The sequence below is a fragment of the Pisolithus orientalis genome (genome assembly GCF_024613125.1).
Source record: "Pisolithus orientalis strain OTSU chromosome Unknown F5J12scaffold_24, whole genome shotgun sequence".
Lineage (NCBI taxonomy): Eukaryota > Fungi > Basidiomycota > Agaricomycetes > Boletales > Pisolithaceae > Pisolithus > Pisolithus orientalis.
The window spans coordinates 198693-216402 of NW_026260805.1; the positions used below are offsets into that span (position 1 = coordinate 198693).

The 17710-nt window shown below is 51.1% G+C and overlaps 5 protein-coding genes and 1 non-coding gene across 6 annotated transcripts; 2 read left to right on the top strand and 4 right to left on the bottom strand.

Moving 5' to 3' along the window:
- Positions 1 to 4207: 4207 nt before the first annotated feature.
- F5J12DRAFT_784227 (uncharacterized protein) lies at positions 4208 to 4731 on the bottom strand (the record flags this gene model as incomplete). Its single annotated transcript, XM_051742999.1, has 4 exons — positions 4208 to 4228; positions 4269 to 4331; positions 4388 to 4618; positions 4666 to 4731. 4 exons carry the CDS (start codon positions 4729 to 4731, stop codon positions 4208 to 4210), a joined length of 381 nt encoding a protein of 126 aa, XP_051598069.1.
- Positions 4732 to 5425: 694 nt separating this feature from the next.
- Positions 5426 to 10481, bottom strand: F5J12DRAFT_245420 (uncharacterized protein). Its single transcript, XM_051738561.1, has 9 exons — positions 10278 to 10481; positions 9673 to 10208; positions 9389 to 9619; positions 8235 to 9337; positions 7965 to 8186; positions 6616 to 7912; positions 6426 to 6563; positions 6022 to 6378; positions 5426 to 5957 (listed from the first exon to the last, which is right to left on the bottom strand). Exons 2-9 carry the CDS (start codon positions 10184 to 10186, stop codon positions 5602 to 5604), a joined length of 4218 nt encoding a protein of 1405 aa, XP_051598070.1. The 5' UTR covers positions 10187 to 10208; positions 10278 to 10481; the 3' UTR covers positions 5426 to 5601.
- Positions 10482 to 11146: 665 nt separating this feature from the next.
- F5J12DRAFT_844155 (serine dehydratase alpha chain-domain-containing protein) lies at positions 11147 to 14762 on the top strand. Its single transcript, XM_051746249.1, has 20 exons — positions 11147 to 11619; positions 11677 to 11765; positions 11829 to 11851; positions 11909 to 11931; positions 11996 to 12002; positions 12056 to 12316; positions 12370 to 12407; positions 12458 to 12639; positions 12702 to 12773; positions 12828 to 12955; positions 13012 to 13207; positions 13279 to 13479; positions 13557 to 13629; positions 13694 to 13761; positions 13821 to 13839; positions 13924 to 13982; positions 14063 to 14081; positions 14198 to 14334; positions 14401 to 14409; positions 14467 to 14762. The coding sequence occupies exons 1-20, from the start codon at positions 11373 to 11375 to the stop codon at positions 14503 to 14505; spliced, it is 1890 nt and encodes a 629-aa protein (XP_051598071.1). The 5' UTR covers positions 11147 to 11372; the 3' UTR covers positions 14506 to 14762.
- Positions 14763 to 14796: 34 nt separating this feature from the next.
- F5J12DRAFT_t148 lies at positions 14797 to 14881 on the bottom strand. The gene has a single exon. It is a non-coding gene; the product is annotated as a tRNA-Phe (tRNA).
- A 109-nt stretch (positions 14882 to 14990) lies between these two features.
- On the bottom strand, positions 14991 to 15786 carry F5J12DRAFT_844165 (macro domain-like protein; the record flags this gene model as incomplete). The annotated part of the gene is made up of 1 exon (XM_051746250.1): positions 14991 to 15786. One exon carries the CDS (start codon positions 15784 to 15786, stop codon positions 15028 to 15030), a length of 759 nt encoding a protein of 252 aa, XP_051598072.1. The 3' UTR covers positions 14991 to 15027.
- Positions 15787 to 15987: 201 nt separating this feature from the next.
- F5J12DRAFT_844169 (uncharacterized protein) lies at positions 15988 to 17699 on the top strand. The gene is made up of 7 exons (XM_051746251.1): positions 15988 to 16216; positions 16283 to 16369; positions 16478 to 16568; positions 16624 to 16747; positions 16806 to 16851; positions 16904 to 17103; positions 17170 to 17699. The coding sequence occupies exons 1-7, from the start codon at positions 16026 to 16028 to the stop codon at positions 17517 to 17519; spliced, it is 1089 nt and encodes a 362-aa protein (XP_051598073.1). The 5' UTR covers positions 15988 to 16025; the 3' UTR covers positions 17520 to 17699.
- The last annotated feature ends 11 nt before the right edge of the window (positions 17700 to 17710 follow it).

The window sequence follows — 17710 nt, forward strand, 5'->3', positions numbered from 1 at the left end:
GCAGCATCCCAGATTCTCACAGTCATGTCATGTGAGCCAGAGACAATCCTCTGTCCATCAGAGGAGAATTGGGCTGACTTGACCCCACCAGTATGCCCCTCAAGAGGGTCACCAATCTGGACTCCTCCCCCAGCATCCCAGATTCTCACAGTCCAGTCAATTGAGCCTGAGACAATCCTCTTGCCATCAGAGGAGAATCCAACTGACAGCACCCAATCAGTATGCCCTTCAAGAGGGCCTTCCATCTGGACACCTCTCTCAGCATCCCATATCCTCACAGTGTTGTCAGCTGAGCCTGACACAATCCTCTTGCTGTCAGAGGAGAATCCAACTGACCAGACCCTGCCAGTATGCCCCTCTAGAGGGCCCCCAACCTGGGCACCTCTCTCAGCATTCCAGATCCTCACAGTGTTGTCAGCTGAGCCTGACACAATCCTCTTTCCATCAAGGCTAAATCCAACAGACTGAACCCCACCAGCATGCTTTGCAAGAGGATCACCAATCTGGATGCCTCTCTCAGCATCCCAGATTCTCACAGTCCCATCATGTGAGCCTGAGACAATCCTCCTGCCATCAGAGGAGAATCCCACTGACAGCGCCCAATCAGTATGCCCCTCAAGAGGGCTACCAATCTGGACACCACTGTCAGCATCCCAGATCCTCACAGTGTTATCATAGAAGTTTGAGACAACCTTCCTGCCATCAGAGGATAATCCAGCTGAGTTGACCCCACCAGTATGCCCCTCTAAAGGGTCACTAATCTGGACACTGCTCTCAGCATCCCATATCCTGACATTGATGTCATTTGACCCTGACACAATCCTCTTGCCATCCTTGGAAAATCCAACTGAGTTGACTCCCCCACCATTATGCCCCTCAAGAGCGCCACCAATCTGGACACCTCTCTCAACATCCCAGATCCTTACAGTGGTGTCATCTGAGCCTGAAACAATCCTCCTGTTATCAGAGGAGAATGCAACTGAGTTGACCCCATCAGTATGTCCCACAAGAGGGCCACCAATTTGGACACCTCTCTTGACATCCCAGATTCTCACAGTGCTGTCAGCAGAGCCTGAGGCCACCCACTTGCCATCAGAGGAGAATTCAACTGAATTGACCCAATCTGTATGCCCCTCAAGAGGGCCACCAATCTGGACACCCCTCTCAGCATCCCAGACCCTCATAGTCTTATCATCTGACCCTGAGACAATTCTCTTGCCATCAGGGGAGAATCCAACTGAGTTGACCCTATCAGTATGCCCCTCAAGTGGGTCACCAATCGGAACAGCCCTCTCAGCATCCCAGATCCTCACAGTCTTGTCATCTGACCCTGAGACAATGCTCCTGCCATCAGAGGAGAACCCCACTGACAACACTATACCAGTGTGCCCCTCAAGAGGGCCAGCAACCTGGACACCCCTCTCAGCATCCCAAATCCTCACAGTGTTGTCAGCTGAGCCTGAGACAATTCTCTTGTTATCAGAGGAGAATCCAACTGAGTTGACTCCATGGGTATGCCCCACAAGAGAGTCACCAACCTGGACACCACTCTCAACATCCCAGATCCTTACAGTGTTGTCAGCTGAGCCTGACACAATCCTTTTTCCATCAAGGCTGAATCCAACAGACTGGACCCAACCAGTGTGCCCCTGCAGTGCAAGCTGAGTTGCTGGCCATTCCTTAAGCCCCCCTACATTAATCCTAGCAAAGCAAGAGAATTTTGGTTTGATCATTCTTGCAAATACTGTGTTTGATGGTGTGAATGGCAATGCAGAAATGTAAAGGTGTGGTGTACTGTGGGCAATTACACCCCCAAAATTTTGCAGAAATTTGATCCCATCCTCTGCTAATGCCAAGGTATCTTCAAAACCACCTTGGCCCTTTCAAATCACATTAGTTGAAATCAGGTATCTTTGTGGATTACCCACCTGTAGCCATGAGATAGTGGAGGCAAGAGAACTTGTAGCACATCCAAGTCCACTGATGAGACTCAGTGTCTCAAGCCAAAAGAGAACCTTTTCACTTCCAACAACAACTTTTACCAATGTTGCAAGCTCCAAGTCAAACAGGGCTCTTTGCAGATGGTGGGCCCAATACTGACATGAGTAGGATAGATGGAGTGAAATATTTTTGTTGATCCTCTCCTGCAGATCAGCTACCTCGGAGTTGCAGTAGTAGGAGCTTTCCAGTCCACATACGTTGAATTTCAGCTCGCTGTGAAGTGTATCCAGCGAACCAAGGGCAAGGTTGCTATGCATGTCGGCACTAGGTCCACCAACAAAATATACCCTACTCCGTAGACGGTCAGTGAGAAAGCCATAGAAAGATGCATGGAGAGGTCGAACGACAGAGCTCCTGTCTGATATCCCACTCAACAGCGACGCCATGGATTCGAGAATGATTATGATATCAAAATGATCTTGCTCCGAGGGAAAGTGACTGCGCATCTCATTCAACGCGTCCAACGGCAGAAGCTGGGACGTCGACATGATCTGTTGCATCACGGGGCGAAATCGCGCGAGCGTGGTCTCCTCCTGCGGCACAGTGTCTTCAAGGATTGTTTTGTACATGACGTCCAACAAGATTCCTCCACCTCCAGAATGAGGGAACATAACCTCATTGTAGCGCTCCGTGACCGATTGACTTGGCCCATTCGACTTGATGAACGTGCATGCTAGACGAGCCCACTCAAATAGACCGTCCGACTTTTGAGTAATGTTCTGGACTTCCGTGGCTCCGATCTCTGGGAGACAGCAAAGCTCGGTGGAAACATACAGCCGAATGTCACGCTCCGCCGATACTGCAGAGATGTCGTCCAATGAGGTGACCTTCACATGCGTAGCGGCACCCAGGACACGTCGGATGTCTGGAAGCGGTCTGGACGTCAGAAGGATGCGGAAATTGGAGGGCAGATGAGTAGCTTCCGGCGAGGTGAGTAGGGATAAGATGTGCTCCCTCGATGTGTCTGGACCACTTTCGTCCAAGGCATCAATCACCACGACCACGTTCCCGACTATCGTTCCGTTGATCTTCGATAACGGCTCCAAAATGAGTTGCTCCCATTGTTGCACCACGTCAGACGTGGTCTTGAGGTAGTGGCCCTCCGACATGGCGTCCGTCAATGCCCGCCGAAAGGCAGGATCGCGATCAGCGAGATCACGAGCAATCGTGGTCAGAATCTTCTCCTCGCGGTGTTCAGCCTGCCGGTCACGAGCGAAACAAAAGTAAGAACCGACTCCTCCCACATCCTGGAACCACGACGCAATTGTATGAGCAATGGTCGATTTTCCCCTTCTCGCCTGCCCGTGAAGCCACAAGATACGAGGGGTATCAATGTCAGGATCATTAATCCAGTTGATGATCTCCTGTAAAATCTCCTTCCTTGTGCCGTCGAGGCATTTTTTCGTCTTGTTCAGCCCCGCGCCCCCTGCATAAGCCACACCATCGAGATTCAAGTCCTCAAATATGCGGTATGCGTTAACCTGAATGTCCCGGATAATGCAGTCGCGGTACTGTTGCATCAAGTTGTCTAGGGTCTTAGCGTAGCCATCTACAACGGTCTGCGTCTCGGACAAAATGTTCTTCGCAGTTCTTTTCCCTGAGTATAATAAGTCATGATATGGTAACCGAGGTGAGGATATGACCTACAGAAGCTTTTCGTTGCAGGATAGTTGTTGATGAACTGCACTGAGTCGCTTATCACTCGTGCGATCTTTGCAAGAGTGTCTTTCATTTCGTCGATATTGTTTATGCTATCTTCTTTCGTAAGAAATTCGTAGACGGTTCGCACCGTGTGGAAGAGGCCAGACACTGCGCCATCTAGATTCACTTGGTTTATGAGCAACTAATGACTGCGTGAGATGTGAAACGGCAGTGGAAAGTGAGCACGAACCTGGGCGGCAGAGGTCAAGATTCCTAGCGCAATCTGGGCGTAGGGGTGAACCTGGCGCGCACATTCAATCATTGTACGGATGCAGAAAGTGGGATGCTTACGTTGGCAAGAGTGGAAACGGCTTGATTGAAAACTTTGAAGGGTTTGAGATAAGTGTCACTCAAGTTTTGAACCTCGGAGAATGTGGTACTGGCGTTACCAACGGCAACAGCACCTTTGTCGATACACGAATTGGGATCAATACCACCGAAGTCTTTTACTGCAGTATCGACGCCCTTGCCAGCCGATGCTTCCGTAGGTTTGACGATTGACTTTTCAGCCTGCCCAGCAGAACCACTTAAATCACGGTAGCAGCCGCACATCAGAGATGACATACATTCTTGGTCGGGACTACCTTCGATTGCTCTTGTTCCTCACTGCCGGTACTTGTGGCGGCAGCCTGTTCAAGGAATCGCTCAGCATCATCGCAGTGATCAGATGCGGTAGACCACATACATCCTGAGCTGGAATTGCCTCTGTAGACTCCTCCTCTTTCTCCTGAGCTCTCCTACCAGTTCCCGCATCAGCAAGCCCCGTCTTGATGTTGGTCGAAGGACTTTGACTCGATCGATGGAAGCTCCTCATTCTGGCGAGCATACCAGGAGAGGTCGTGCTCGATATTTCAGGTGTGGAGAGGCGATCCCCTGTTCGTGTCTGAACCCGTCCCGGAGACTGTTTCTTTTTTTTCTGCATTTCGATAAGTAACTAAGCTCTAGGAAGCAGTAGCTACGTACTGAAGCAAGGTCGGACAGTTTCGCAAATCCCAAGAGACGACGTTTCTTGGAATGCGCTCTAGCCATTGGGGAATGAATATCTGGTGTAATATTTCAAAATTTCAACGTTGATTCGAGGTTGGGGGTGCAAACGAGGAAGTGATGCTGGTGTTGGAACTTAGGCGCCTGGCGTATATACGGAGCAGTGGTGCCGGCTTTAGTGCACATTGCCCCTGTGCTTCTGCTGTCCACAATCCCCCAAATATTCCCATCCGACAGATGCTCCTAGCCGGTGGTTTCTCCAGCACTCACCTCTCCTCCGTCCCTGCGACAATTCGACCCATACTCCCGTCATCATCATTCCACGTATACAGACAGGACGCGTTCTAGCCGTACTCAGAGGTGCTGGTCCCGGCTTCAAGAGCTACGGCACCATGTTATCGCCATCGAAGCCAATGGTGTGTCGACACGGGGTTCTACATGTACAGGTTAACGACGTCATGTCGCAACTCGCAAACTTGAAGTATCGACATCATCCACAGATGTCTTCTACATCCATTCGATTGACATTCCCATTGGGGCACGGTTTACTCGTGCACAGATAAGTAAAAGAAACAACCGTTCTGGTAGAGAGGTATAAACAGAGAGAGTGTGGTGAGACAGGGCGTACGTGAGAGTAACAATCATTCATCGACCACCAGCTCTAGGTGGTATAGGTACGTACGATATTGTAAACGAGAGAAGGAAAAAGAAGGGTATATATAGATAGCAGAAACACATAGCCCTCCCTGGGCTGGAATTTCACCCGTTTCAAACAAGAAAAAAAAAGAACGTTATCGATCGTAAGAGGACACTGCAAGTGAGTGTACTATATGTAGGTATGCTGTGTGGTGGGGTGGCGGCGGCAGTTACTTGTTTAACGATCGTGATCAATCAATCGGTACAGGTTGTCAGCGTTTACTTGGTAGTAGTAGTCTGGACGACAACCGGTGAACGAGGTGATTCCGTTGTCGGTCGTGGGGACACAGGGAGTCCAATCATACGACTTTGTCGGTCGGCTTTCCTGTTGTTAACGTTGTTCACAGCGATATTGAGACCGCGGCTAGCAGCAACGTTGGACGCGTGGCCTCGCCGTTGTGAGGAAAGTTCAGAACTAGCGGGTGATGAAGTGTCAGCGATGTTCTGCTCCTGCGAGTAGAACTGGCTTTGATTCGCGCTTTCGACGGTCGCGTCGTTTTCAGCAGTCTCGTTACCACTCTCGTATTGGAGGGACATGCTATCGCCATCTTCAGAGGGTGTCTCTTCTGTCGTTGCTAAGAGGAGGTGATGGGGCAATCAGCCAATATGCATTATTCGGTTGTGAAAGTGTAAACGTACCATTGTTCAAGCATCGACCCGAAAGACCAAGAAGCTGATCAGCAGCAGCATCCGAGTACTGTCGACTGTTCCTCCGGCTCAAGTCACCAGCTTTCTCTTCGCTCACGTCGCTAGCCGCATCAACGTTAAACACTCGGTTGAACTCGCCCAACATTAGGCTAAACACGCCTGCAGGTATACCCAGTGTCGGACTAAATACGATACCGACATTGCGCATGGTCATCTTGTTGAAAGCCGAGTTCTGCACGATCAAAATCAGGTGGGCGGTAAGCGCGCGGAGAAGGCTGTAGTTGGCGATCGGGAGGGAAGCAATGAGGAAGGACAGTTCGCGTATCCGCTCTTGAGGTTGCACAAAGTCTGCGGAAGTGTCAGCAGACGTAGCATACCGGTAATGCGGGACATACCCATGACAGCCAGGAACTTCATGTGCAACTCCCGCGTCAATATACTTGCAGGTAGTTCGCGCAAGAAGCTCTTCAACAACCCAGCAATAGCATGGGGGTCCCAGTACTCGTCCGACCCAAGCAGATCGATGTCGCCCTCTGAAGATTAGAGTTCATACCAGCCCTACCGACTGCCACGAAGCCCACTTACCCATATTGAACCGGTCCCGGAGACCCTTGATAACGGCAGAGCTGCCGCTCAAACGATAAATACCTTCTTCCTTCTCCGCCTTCTTCGCCTCCAGGTATTGTATACACCGGAACACTACCGCCGGTAGTCGCGCAATTTCAGCCACGTCCAGAGACTCCTCCAATGGAACTCCAAACACCGCTCGTGGAATATGCACCACTTTATCTGCAGGCTTGCTGCCAAAACCCCAGAACGACCTCGATTTGGCCTTCTCACGTCTATCACTTGACGACGACGAACATTCCCCGACCACATCCCTACTGCCGAACTTGTACCCTGGCGGGATAGGAGCGCCGTTGAGAGGTCCAGAAATTTTAACCTTTCCGTTCAACTCCCCATGCTTCAGGGGCGTCGATCCCACATCAGGAGATGGTGCACGGTCAGGGAACACTGGCGCCACCGGTGAAACAGATATCGATGATAAGCCCGGGTAATATGATTTCCTGTCGCGGCGCCCTTCGTAAGGCTTCGACGGATCAGTACCGGCTCCGTGATCTTGCCCCTGCGCGACAACAGAGCGATCTGCGTCTACGTAATGCCCCAACTCCGAGTTTGCCCTGAAAGACACAAGACCCTGGCCTGCAGAGTCAAGTGGTGAGGTCGTCGGAAGGGACGTGGACAACAGTGGTTCTGTCGGGGTGTTACTATGTTCAAGCAATCGTCTCGAGTTTCCTTCGGTGGAAATGTTGTTGTCCCTGTCAACAGCATAATGATGAGAAGAAGACTTCGTGGGACTCGCCGTGTACATTTGCGGGTCGTCAAGTGAGGTTGACTCTGGGATTGGGGGAGTCTGGAAGAACTTGGCATTGTTCGCATCCAATGCAAGCTGTGATATCGGCACTACAGCTCCTTTCGATATGTCATCCTTGGATACCGTCCTTACCGCACGTTTGCTCCCAGGTGTAGCAGTATGATCTTGACTCGAGCTCGTGCTTGATCGTGGTTGAGCAGAGCCTGCACCTTGATGATGTGGAACATTGACCGCTAGGGGGCTCGGGCCACCCGAAGTGGACGATATTGGATCCTCACTGAAGGTTCCAGAGACATAGCGAACGAGAATGTCCACCCAACTATCTCGTTCAATGTCGCTTTCGGCACAGAGAACGTGCCTTGGATTCGAACCACCAGGGCCTTTCTTTGCCTCAATAATGAGGAACGCGTGACGATAATTCTTCTCGTCGTCGTTATCGACAGTGCGTTGTTGGCGACCGATTTGGGCATTCGTTATGAGGATGGAACCAAGATGAGCACCGCCACGCTAACGGACCTTGTAAAGCCAATAGCGTTGCGAAGGGGGCGTAGCAACTTACACTCTCAAAATATTCGAGTACGGGTCCTTGGAGAACAAAGTAGCGTGTTTTCCATCCGCCAAAGTTCTTCCCGCGCTTCGTGAGGTATCCTTCCTTGTATCCGGCTTGCATAACGGGCTTCTTGGTCTCACGGACGATATCAGAGGTGAGGAACGCGATAAATTCGTCCTTATTCCTGACAGGAAGGCTAACCAAGGATTGCAAGTAAACTTCAAGTGCAACCTGGTGGGGTAAGTAAGGATTACCTGTGAGCAAGATTATCAGGCTCACCTTGCGCTGATCAGCCTTCGCCGGCGCATGATCCCTCCAAACTTTGCCATCGGGTAAAACACCCATCTTCTTCGCTACGCTCTTTCCGACCACTGCTCTCACTCTCTGGTCCAGACCCAAGAAATCTGAATACATCTTCTCGACTTTCCACGAATCTTTTCCATTCCTAGGATCAACATCAAGTACAAACGAAAGGACATCTTTGCCGCGATCATTGGGTTTTACAGAAGAATGCAAAACGGTGACACGTGTTGTCTTGAGATCATCGTAGACCAGCGGAAGAGATCTGAAAGTTGGGCTTGGGCCAACGCTTGTCCCACTGTGAACCGACCTGGCTGGCGAAAGATATGAAGACGGGAGTGGTGAATCCGGGGTGGTCGGCGACGGAACCGGTTCAAGTAACGACGACTGCGAGTGTGAGAGCGCTTGCGGTCTTTTTTGTTCCTGGTAAACCTGTAATCCGTGACGGTGCGCAGAAGATTTAGAATTCGCTTGTGTGGGTGTAACCATGTCGGTGCTTCCTGGCGACTGAGGATTCACGTTCATATTGTGCGTGGAGACGTGCACAGCACCGTGTGAAGGAGGCATTGGAAAGTCTTCTACCGTTGCACGGGCCTTACTCTTTTTCTTTGATGGCGACAAGGGACCAGGATCAGGATGGTCCAAGGCAGCACCGTCGCCTTGGTTCTCAGCGTCACCATCCAAATCGAGAAACTCGTTGTCATCATCCTTATCCGTGCAATCCAACTTGTTGGGTGAATGTCTTGCCTGCTGATGACCATCGATGGACAAATTGTCGGTCCGGGATTGACTGTTTTCGGACGCAGAGGAGCTGGTGATGGAACTCCCTGCGCAGTTGGGGCTGGGCAGCGGGCTGTCACCCGTGGCAGAGCGTGCTCGGGAAGACTCCTGACTAAGTCGTGGGTCTTCTATAATTGGAGTGAGCGTCCCGGCCGACGGATTGTGAGGAACGAGCGATGCTGGATGGGCCTTAAGTACAAGAGGCGATGCTTGTAGTGATGAAGATGAATTGCCGGCGTCGAAATGAGGGGCGCCGGAACGACTGGGTTGCGACTGAGATCCGGGTTGCGAGGTTACAGAGCCTACTGCGGTATTAATGGCTGGCAACAGTCAATAGGTATCGGCTACGTCACCTTCACTTGTTCGAGGTTGCGCCTCGGACGACGATACCGTGGATGAAAATGACTGGTTGGATGTCGGAGTAGGAGTTCCTTGGGGTAGAGAGGCGGACCTTGGGGGAATAACCGCTGGAGACACAGGAGTGTGTGAGGTGGCACGAAACTGGGGCATATGGTCATCAGGGGCGTCAAGTTGTTCTGACATTTTGGTGGGTGTAATGGGACGATGGTCACGGAAGGACGAAGCTAGATCACAGACATTGGATAGTGCGACAATGATAGATATTGTTCGTGCGCACCTGAATTGTCCGACTGATGGCGAACCATGCCCACTACCCGAGAATCGACAGTCGACATGGTTGCGTTGGACGCCGAGGGACGCAAAACCTTGCCCTTTTCTTTCTTTCCGAGTTCGATGCTCAAGCCTGCTGCCTGTAGACGACACTTGTACGCATCTCTCTCTGCACGGATGCGTTCGAGCTCCTTGAGTACTTGGTTGTAACCGCTTCGCTGTTTCTCGATCAGTTTCCATAGCTGGGTATTCTGACCTGAGAAAACGTTTCGTTCTGAGAGTGCCTGTTCGAGGGCAGCGAGGGTTGGGTTCGGAGCATCTGCATGTTGTGCGAGGAGAGCGTCGAGGGCGATGGGTTGGGTTGTTGGGTTAGTTGCTGTTGAGGAGACGAGGGATGCGGCAGAGGGTATGGACGAAGAGGAGGAGGATGTCTGGGGTCGGGCTGACATGGGCGACGAGCTCGACTGGGAGGAGGAATGATGGCGTTCTCGAGTCGGGGTGCTGTGCGAGAACGAACTCATGGCAACTTGCAGAGACAAAGTCCTAGACGACCATCGAATACAACATCAAACGCGGGGAACGAGCGAGAGGTGACGTTACACGAAGACATACCTCCAAGCCTGCACTCGCACGGACCACCACACGCAATTTGGACAAGCAAAAGACAGAAAAAATCTGGCTCCAGTGACAGCGTCTTGGCGAGTCGCCTGACTTTGGGTCGACCCACCCAGAGCGCTCCAAATCGGGGTGACAACTTCTGTCAAGGCCAATTCAAATCCTCACACTAATCTCCCCCACTAATAAACAACCTATCGACCGGCCAGAGAACGCGCTACTGGTCCAATCGAATGTCTGCCAGTACCCTAATTCTCCCCTCATATCCGCTCCTTGTTGCTGATCCAGTGATATCGATACCCTTAGATCAATTCATACAGTCCCCCAAAATTCATTCCCGCCTTTCCGAGACCTCGCGACGATCATACTGCGGCGATAGCCCAAGATAGACCTCACATCTATCGCATATCCGTAATAACCAGAAGTTTTCAAAGCCGAACGTCAAAAACACTTGCGTCGATTTATTTTACGTCAGTCGTCCAACCTAACCAAGGCTCGCGGCCGATTGACGCATCATTGAAGGCTCGAATAGGAAAACAATGTGCTTTCAGTACGCTTGGTTGACCGTTCTCACCCCCGTCGACTATGGCTGGCGGCGGAAGAAAGGACAAAGGTACTATGGAAGCACACAAAGTAGATTCCGAGCAAAGAATAAACTATTGGATGTCGTCAAGCCCCTCAACAACGTACTCCTGTCACCCTGGCCAGTGGGTATAAAGGGGACGATTGCAACTTGTGAATCGGTGAACCATCATTCCCCCGAGGTGGAGGCGGCGGGTATATGAATACCCTGCTCGAGACCGCAGTTCAGTGGGATAAAAGCTCTTCAAGACTGAAGTGCTGTTGTCGTACTCAACCGCGGTCTCCTCTTATCACATGTACGGCGGCTGCGGGAGCAACGGAATGTTTTACGAGACCTTCCATTTTTGGACGACCCTTGTAACTGGGCTCCGGAAGTTTAGTTGTATCTTTGAATTTGAGTCTTGCGACAGAGTATGTCCGCGTCCGGCTGAGCACAAGCACACCAGTCGCAAAGCAGAATAAACTCCCCCTTCTCTGTTGACCTCGACCATTTTACCGTAACCTAGAAGGATGTTGTTGGCATTGCTCGCCGGACTGCGTATATCCACGCGACGAGCGCCACATTCGGCCTCGACGGCGGTGTCACTGTTAAGACGCCACGGAACAGGGCGTGCTATATCATACACTGCTGTTAAAGGATACCCCACCAATGTCCTCACTCTCGACCAAGCCCAGGAGGATGGCGACGTCGTAGACAGCGGCCGTGTCAAACCGGAGCACGCTGTCATCTCCACCTTCGATCTCTTCAGCATCGGCGGTATGCGCTCTTAGACACTCACTCTCGATCTACGTCATTGAAAACTAATGTCCTTAGTCGGACCGAGTAGCTCGCATACCGTCGGGCCCATGCGCGCTGGCAAGATATTCATCACCGACTTGCAAGAACTAGGGTTACTGGATCGGGTAAGTGACTTGCCGCTAATTAGACTCGTCATCCCGCCGTTGACAAGGCGCACTATGTATTAGGTTCAAACGATTAAAATAGTTCTGTAAGTTGAAACAACCGATCCGTACTAACTTTTAGCTGATCCAGGCATTGTGGGTAGCTATGGCTCTCTCGCGGCAACCGGTAAGTAAAACTCAAGCCCATCTGTGGAGCTTAGGGCTGTCTAATATCGGGCAATCGTCGTCAGGGAAAGGGTACACCATATCTTATAGCAGTATAAGGACCATTAAGCTAAGAGCCTTTGCAGGCACCATACACCTCAGGCGATCCTTCTCGGCTTAGAAGGCTCCGATCCAGAAACGATTGACTGTGGGACCATACCTTCACGTTATGAGGCCATTCTGACCAACAAATCGTTGCATCTCGGCGGAAACCGTCGTATTCATTTTGATATGGACAGAGATATGCTATGGAGATGGGACCAGGTCCTCAAGACGCATCCTAATGGCATGCGCTTCTCGTGTTTTGACGCAGATGGTGGTCTCCTGGCAACCAACGAATATTTTAGGTAGGTTTAATGTTAATTCTTGGCTTTCCATGCCTCCGACGCTTGTCGTATAGTGTTGGTGGGGGCTTCGTGGTGAACGAGAAAACGAAAGGTCGGTGTTGGCTACATTCCATTGGGAACTAGATGCAGACCTCGTTCCAGTGGACGAGAATTTATTCTACAAAGGGGTAGACAAGCGCGTGGTTCACGGTGCACGTCTGCATCAGACGCACCAAGCCGAAGAGGGCGATCCCATCCATCCCTCCAAGGATGACGATCCAGGTCATCCTCCCTACCCATTCGATTCCGGGAATAGTTTACTTGCGCTTACCAGGAAACACAACGTACGTGCAAAGGATCGATTGTCCAGCGCAAAACGTCTATTGGCAGGTGCTGACTTTTGCAGTTAACGATCGCTCAAATCGTGCATGACAATGAGCGTTACTTTGGGCTCTCCGAGCAAGACATCGGCGACAAGGTACGCCTTAGCACTCCAAGGGTTCGGTTTACTAGCCTGACTTCTGCGCGGTAGCTTACGCGCATTTGGGCCGTCATGGACGACTGCATCCGCACTGGAGTGTCCACGACAGAGAGAACTCTTCCAGGTCGCCTTAAGCTTCGACGCCGTGCTCCAATGTTATACAGGCGTCTCATGAGAGGGTGCGTTCCCCAGCCTCCCGTTTTCCGAAGGTGATGTCGTCCTCATGGATGATAAGCTTCTATCCTGGTATTGGAATCCCAGCGACCCACCTCATCGGCGCAAATATGTCCGCAGGCGCAGTAGACGCACCTGACGACATGAAAGTAGATCAGGTCATCGAGGACCGTAGTGTTTCCCTGCCACGCAGCGGAAGCAGTCGCGCCCCCGTGGTAACGGGTTCATTTGACCACGCTGTCCTGCCTGTGCCTCCTGTAAGTCTCTACGGCTCGAACCATTTTTTCCTGCTTTCCGTGAAGGTTGTCGTTACCGATGTGGTTAACAGCGCAGGACGAACATTCCAGCCGTCGATTTCCTCTCCTGCTACGCGATTGCAGTCAACGAAGTGAACGCCGCAGGTGGTCGCATCGTGACGTCCCCCACGAACGGAGCTGCTGGTGTCATTCCAGCCGTGCTGAAATATGTCGTCGAGTTCGTGAGCGACGATCCAGAGAAATCGATAAAGACGTTCCTGTTGACTGCTGCTGTGAGTTACCTTCTTCCACGCAGCAGGTACATTTGATCATGTCCGTCGGCGGGCTGACTGCGCGGCGTCCCACGTAGGCCATCGGCATGCTCTTCAAACGTGGGAGTACAATATCCGCTGCAGAGGGTGGCTGTCAAGCAGAAGTTGGAGGTGCGTGGGTAGTTGCATGCTTTCATTTTCCTGCCTTATCTTCTGGCTCCACGTTGTTTCGCAGTTGCCTGTTCTATGGCTAGTGCCGGCTTCGCGGCATGTATGGGCGCATCCCCAGAGACCGTTCTGCAGGTCAGTGGCGTGATATCAACTGATATCGGTCACGATGCGCTAACATATGTACCTTGCAGGCGGCGGAAATAGGGATAGGTGTGTATCTTGGCGAGGGTAGATCTGGCTGTCCTCCGTTTCACCATGCCCGTTGTTTGTCTTCTGATGTACATAACATGTCAGAACATAACCTTGGCCTTACTTGCGACCCCATCGACGGTTTGGTTCAAGTGCCGTGCATTGTACGTGACGTTGCTTGGTGCGCAGAGATATGCTAACGCAAACATGGCACATTCTTTGACGTTACCTTAAAACCCTGCAGGAACGGAATAGTCTAGGAGGTAAGTGAGCTTATGTGAACTTCCGTAGCCCCACTTATTGGTTCCGTCGCTCGCACGCATTTGTACTTTAACCTGGACACAACGCAATGATTCGACACTCGGGCGAGCGGCTGTAGCTGTCAAAGCAATCACCGCTGCTCAACTTTCTATGGCTAGCGATGGTGTTTATCGGGTCACTCTCGATGAGGCAATCGAGGCGATGCGATTGACCGCGGCCGATATGAGTGTCAAATATAAGGAGACAAGTCTTTCTGTGAGTATTTTGGGTTTGGATGAAACGGTGACTAATTTCAAAAATATGTGACTCATTTTCCGACAGGGTCTTGCTGTAAGTCGTGGGTTCGCTTCCCTCGCCTATGTGCCGACTGATCAACACGTGCTTCAGACGACGGTCAAGATTCCCTTGACCGTTCCGGCTTGCTGACCGAACCGCCTCCTGTGCTGCGACAGTGGTACGTTCTGTAAACCGGTGTTCCGCATTCCCGCCATATTGCCTTTTTTTGCTGTTGCTTTCACTTAGTGCTGCTGCTGTTCAGATTCCTAGATCCAATTACGCATAAAAGCATAATGGGAAAATGCTTGGACTAAGCTAACGCTTTTTTTTGCTACCGCTTTCTGTAGACCACATTCGATATGCTTTCTGTTTACTGGTAGACCCCTCTTAATAATCTACGCATCCCGCAAATGTCAAAAAAAAGAAAGAGAAAAAAAGGAATGCCAGGACCGTGGATTGAACACGGGACCTCCAGAAACCAAGCACCATCTTCAGTCTGTTGCTCTCCCAGCTGAGCTATCCCGGCGTTAAAGACTGACGCGGTCACGTGCAACTACAGAGTACAGCGCAGATCTGCCCCATGGGGTAAATAGACGTGACGACTACATATGTACAAGTACGTTGAAGTGTTCCCAGTAAATTCGAGGGGGTGTTTTTGAGATATGCATTTACCTAGTAAGCATCAGAGGGTAGGCGAACATTCAGTGGGTACTGCTCGATATCCGCCCAAGTCATTGTAGACCAAGTTGCCACCCTCGTCTTTGCAGCGTGATAATGAGCAAATGCCAAAGCAGTCTGTTTAGCACATTGCTTCGGTGGGATGCGACCGATTCCGGTGCCAATTCCTGTCATAACCACCGAACGGATGGGGTGCAGCCTGGGATCCACGGCAGCCCTGGCATTATGATGATCGATCTCCACCAACAACGACCACACGCAATTGTACACGATCTCCTTATGCCATACTACCGAGCTTGGTAGACGCATGGTCGGACATAGTGCAACATAACGGCAGGAGAATGGGTTCCCTGCACAGGGTGTTCCTGAGAGCGGGAGGAGTGTGCACGTGCCCGGAGGTGCATATCCACGCCAGCGATCGTAAATGACCCTCTGTGCAACGCGTGTCAATGCGTCAGGGACTGTTGGAGGAGACAATCGATCCGATAAGACCTGATCAAAGCTGATATGATGCCAGTACTGTGAGGGAGGCAACAAGAAGTATCGGGAGGTCCAACTTACCCGCCATCGAACCTCCCGAAGGAGTTGGCAGGCGATACGATGCAAGTCAAAGGGGGGATGGAGATCAGAGATGCCACCGTGCACAATAACGACTCGTGCTCGACACTCGGCTGGCACAAGCACTGTAAATGCCTCTCGCCACTGGTCTATGAGTCCAGCAGATATGTCAAACAGGGTAAAATTGACAGGCATGTGAGAGTCTGCGGTAAAGATCTTGAGGTCATGTTGATTGATCAATGTGTGTTTTTATGGCAAGGATTCCTGGTAGGCGGGCACGCCAACTTGCACGTAGAAGTCCTCATATGTTGTCAACGCGAAAAGTGGATGCTCCAGACCCGAATGGAGTAATACATGGTGTTCGGGGATAATTGGGTCACGTGCGGCGTCGGCCCGCGACAATATCCCACCTTCGCCGGTCATCCCGAGCACCCATGGATAGACTTGCTCCTTCAGCGTTTCAGGTGCCCAATTCATTCTCAAAACACCATCATCCGTATTTCACACCAGCAGAGGTACAGCACCTTTCCGACAAGCAGCGCGGAAAGCTCTCGGTTTCGCAGGAAGAAAGGGCAAGACAGCAGGCTTGCGGATTTATAGAAGCTGTCAGCTCAAAGATCGGGTTGTGAGTGTTAAAGTGGTGGGTGTCTTGCGTGTGAGCGCCGCTCACAGTGAACTATCGCTGCGTCAGTCCTCGGAGAACCATCGCGACAGCTCAGAACTTGTATCAACGCTTTCACTTATTCTTTCCAAGGAAGGACTTCAGTTACCTATGTCAGTAGGGTGTAATTCCCGTTTGAAGTCAGTTACTCATGGGAAATTAGGACGTCTCCCTCGCTGCGCTGTATGTCTCCACGAAGATGCACGATACGCTCAAGAAGCCTAGAGAGATACTGATGGTGGCCTACGCCGTTCGATTCCCCGAGTTGGCCGCAAAATCGAAAACCATCGGTGGTGAAGTCGATATGGATCCGATGGTAAGCGGATTGGCATGCTGGAAGAAGCACACCAGGTTTTGACCTCATCTTGCAGACGGTGGAACATGACCGCCAGCGGGTGCTTGCTGTCGAGAGACTGATTTTGGAGACCATCTGCTTCAACTTTACATCCAAAATGCCTTTCCCCTACGTTATCAAACTCGGTAGGAAATTAGGAGGTAAGTATGAATTTACTGCCTTTCTGAAAGCCCCTCTAAACAAAATAAATATTTTTAGCGTCTAAGAAGCTCATCAAATTTGCATGGCGTCTAACTGTCGACAGGTGAGTGCCTTAAGAGGGAGAAGCTTCTCGTGCGTATTGAATTACCACATAGTCATCGGACTCCCGTTCCGCTTATGTACCCTCCAAACACCGTTGCATTGGGATGTATCTACACAGCCGCTCTTCTATCGACGATAGAGCCTACACCATCTTCGAATACGAATGACGAATCCGATCGGAAAGTCGCGAATTTATTGAGACAAAAAGGGGACTGGGAGGCCACGTACATGGCGGAGGCCGAGGATTTGGAAGGTTAGCTCACATAGCCCAATTGAGTTATCACCGTCTACAGCTTTTCGTCTCACCACATCGACGTAGAGATTGCCCACATACTCATCGACTTGCTCATGCAAGCCGCCCAAAACCCGTCCGCGAATACTTCGCCGAGGACACCTTCGTCGCCTTCCCCACACCCATCTCCGCGAAATCAGCACTTTTCTTCGGGCGGCTCTCCGCACATTCCGCAAATACCATACAAGTCCGACCAGCTGCTTCAATTGAAGATTGCAATGAGGGAAAACGAACACCCGCCTCGGCCGGATAGGCCGCTGAGTAACCCCGATCTGAGCGCAATGTATAGTGGGAATGACGTCGTTTTACTTGGGAAGAATGAAGGAACTGTGAGGTTTCTGTTCGGACCTCCGGGCGTGGTGGGTCATGGGGTGTAGACTACCAGGGAACTTACCGTGGCAATCATGATGGAACCGTTCTTTTACGAGTTGAAATATTTTGGAATATGGTGCAGCAGATTTAATAATTCACTGACAATTGTATTGCACACGTAAAGATGGTTACCCTTTTTTGCATATCTAGAAGTTGCTGGGAGGTGTACGAAAACCGGACCATCGCATCCGTCGAG

Bases quoted from the DNA above. Each gene is read 5' to 3' on its own strand.
- F5J12DRAFT_245420 (XM_051738561.1), bottom strand. From the start codon at position 10,186: ATGAGTTCGTTCTCGCACAGCACCCCGACTCGAGAACGCCATCATTCC. The intron at 9,620-9,672 runs GTGCGCACGAAC...TCTGTGATCTAG, and splicing joins CCATCAGTCGGACAATTCAG to CTTCGTCCTTCCGTGACCAT. The intron at 6,379-6,425 runs GTATGTCCCGCA...ACACTTCCGCAG, and splicing joins GAAGTTCCTGGCTGTCATGG to ACTTTGTGCAACCTCAAGAG.
- F5J12DRAFT_844155 (XM_051746249.1), top strand. From the start codon at position 11,373: ATGTTGTTGGCATTGCTCGCCGGACTGCGTATATCCACGCGACGAGCG. The intron at 11,620-11,676 runs GTATGCGCTCTT...TAATGTCCTTAG, and splicing joins CGATCTCTTCAGCATCGGCG to TCGGACCGAGTAGCTCGCAT. The intron at 12,640-12,701 runs GTACGTGCAAAG...TGACTTTTGCAG, and splicing joins CGCTTACCAGGAAACACAAC to TTAACGATCGCTCAAATCGT.
- F5J12DRAFT_844169 (XM_051746251.1), top strand. From the start codon at position 16,026: ATGGATAGACTTGCTCCTTCAGCGTTTCAGGTGCCCAATTCATTCTCA. The intron at 16,217-16,282 runs GTGAGTGTTAAA...TCGCTGCGTCAG, and splicing joins GTCAGCTCAAAGATCGGGTT to TCCTCGGAGAACCATCGCGA. The intron at 16,748-16,805 runs GTAAGTATGAAT...AAATATTTTTAG, and splicing joins ACTCGGTAGGAAATTAGGAG to CGTCTAAGAAGCTCATCAAA.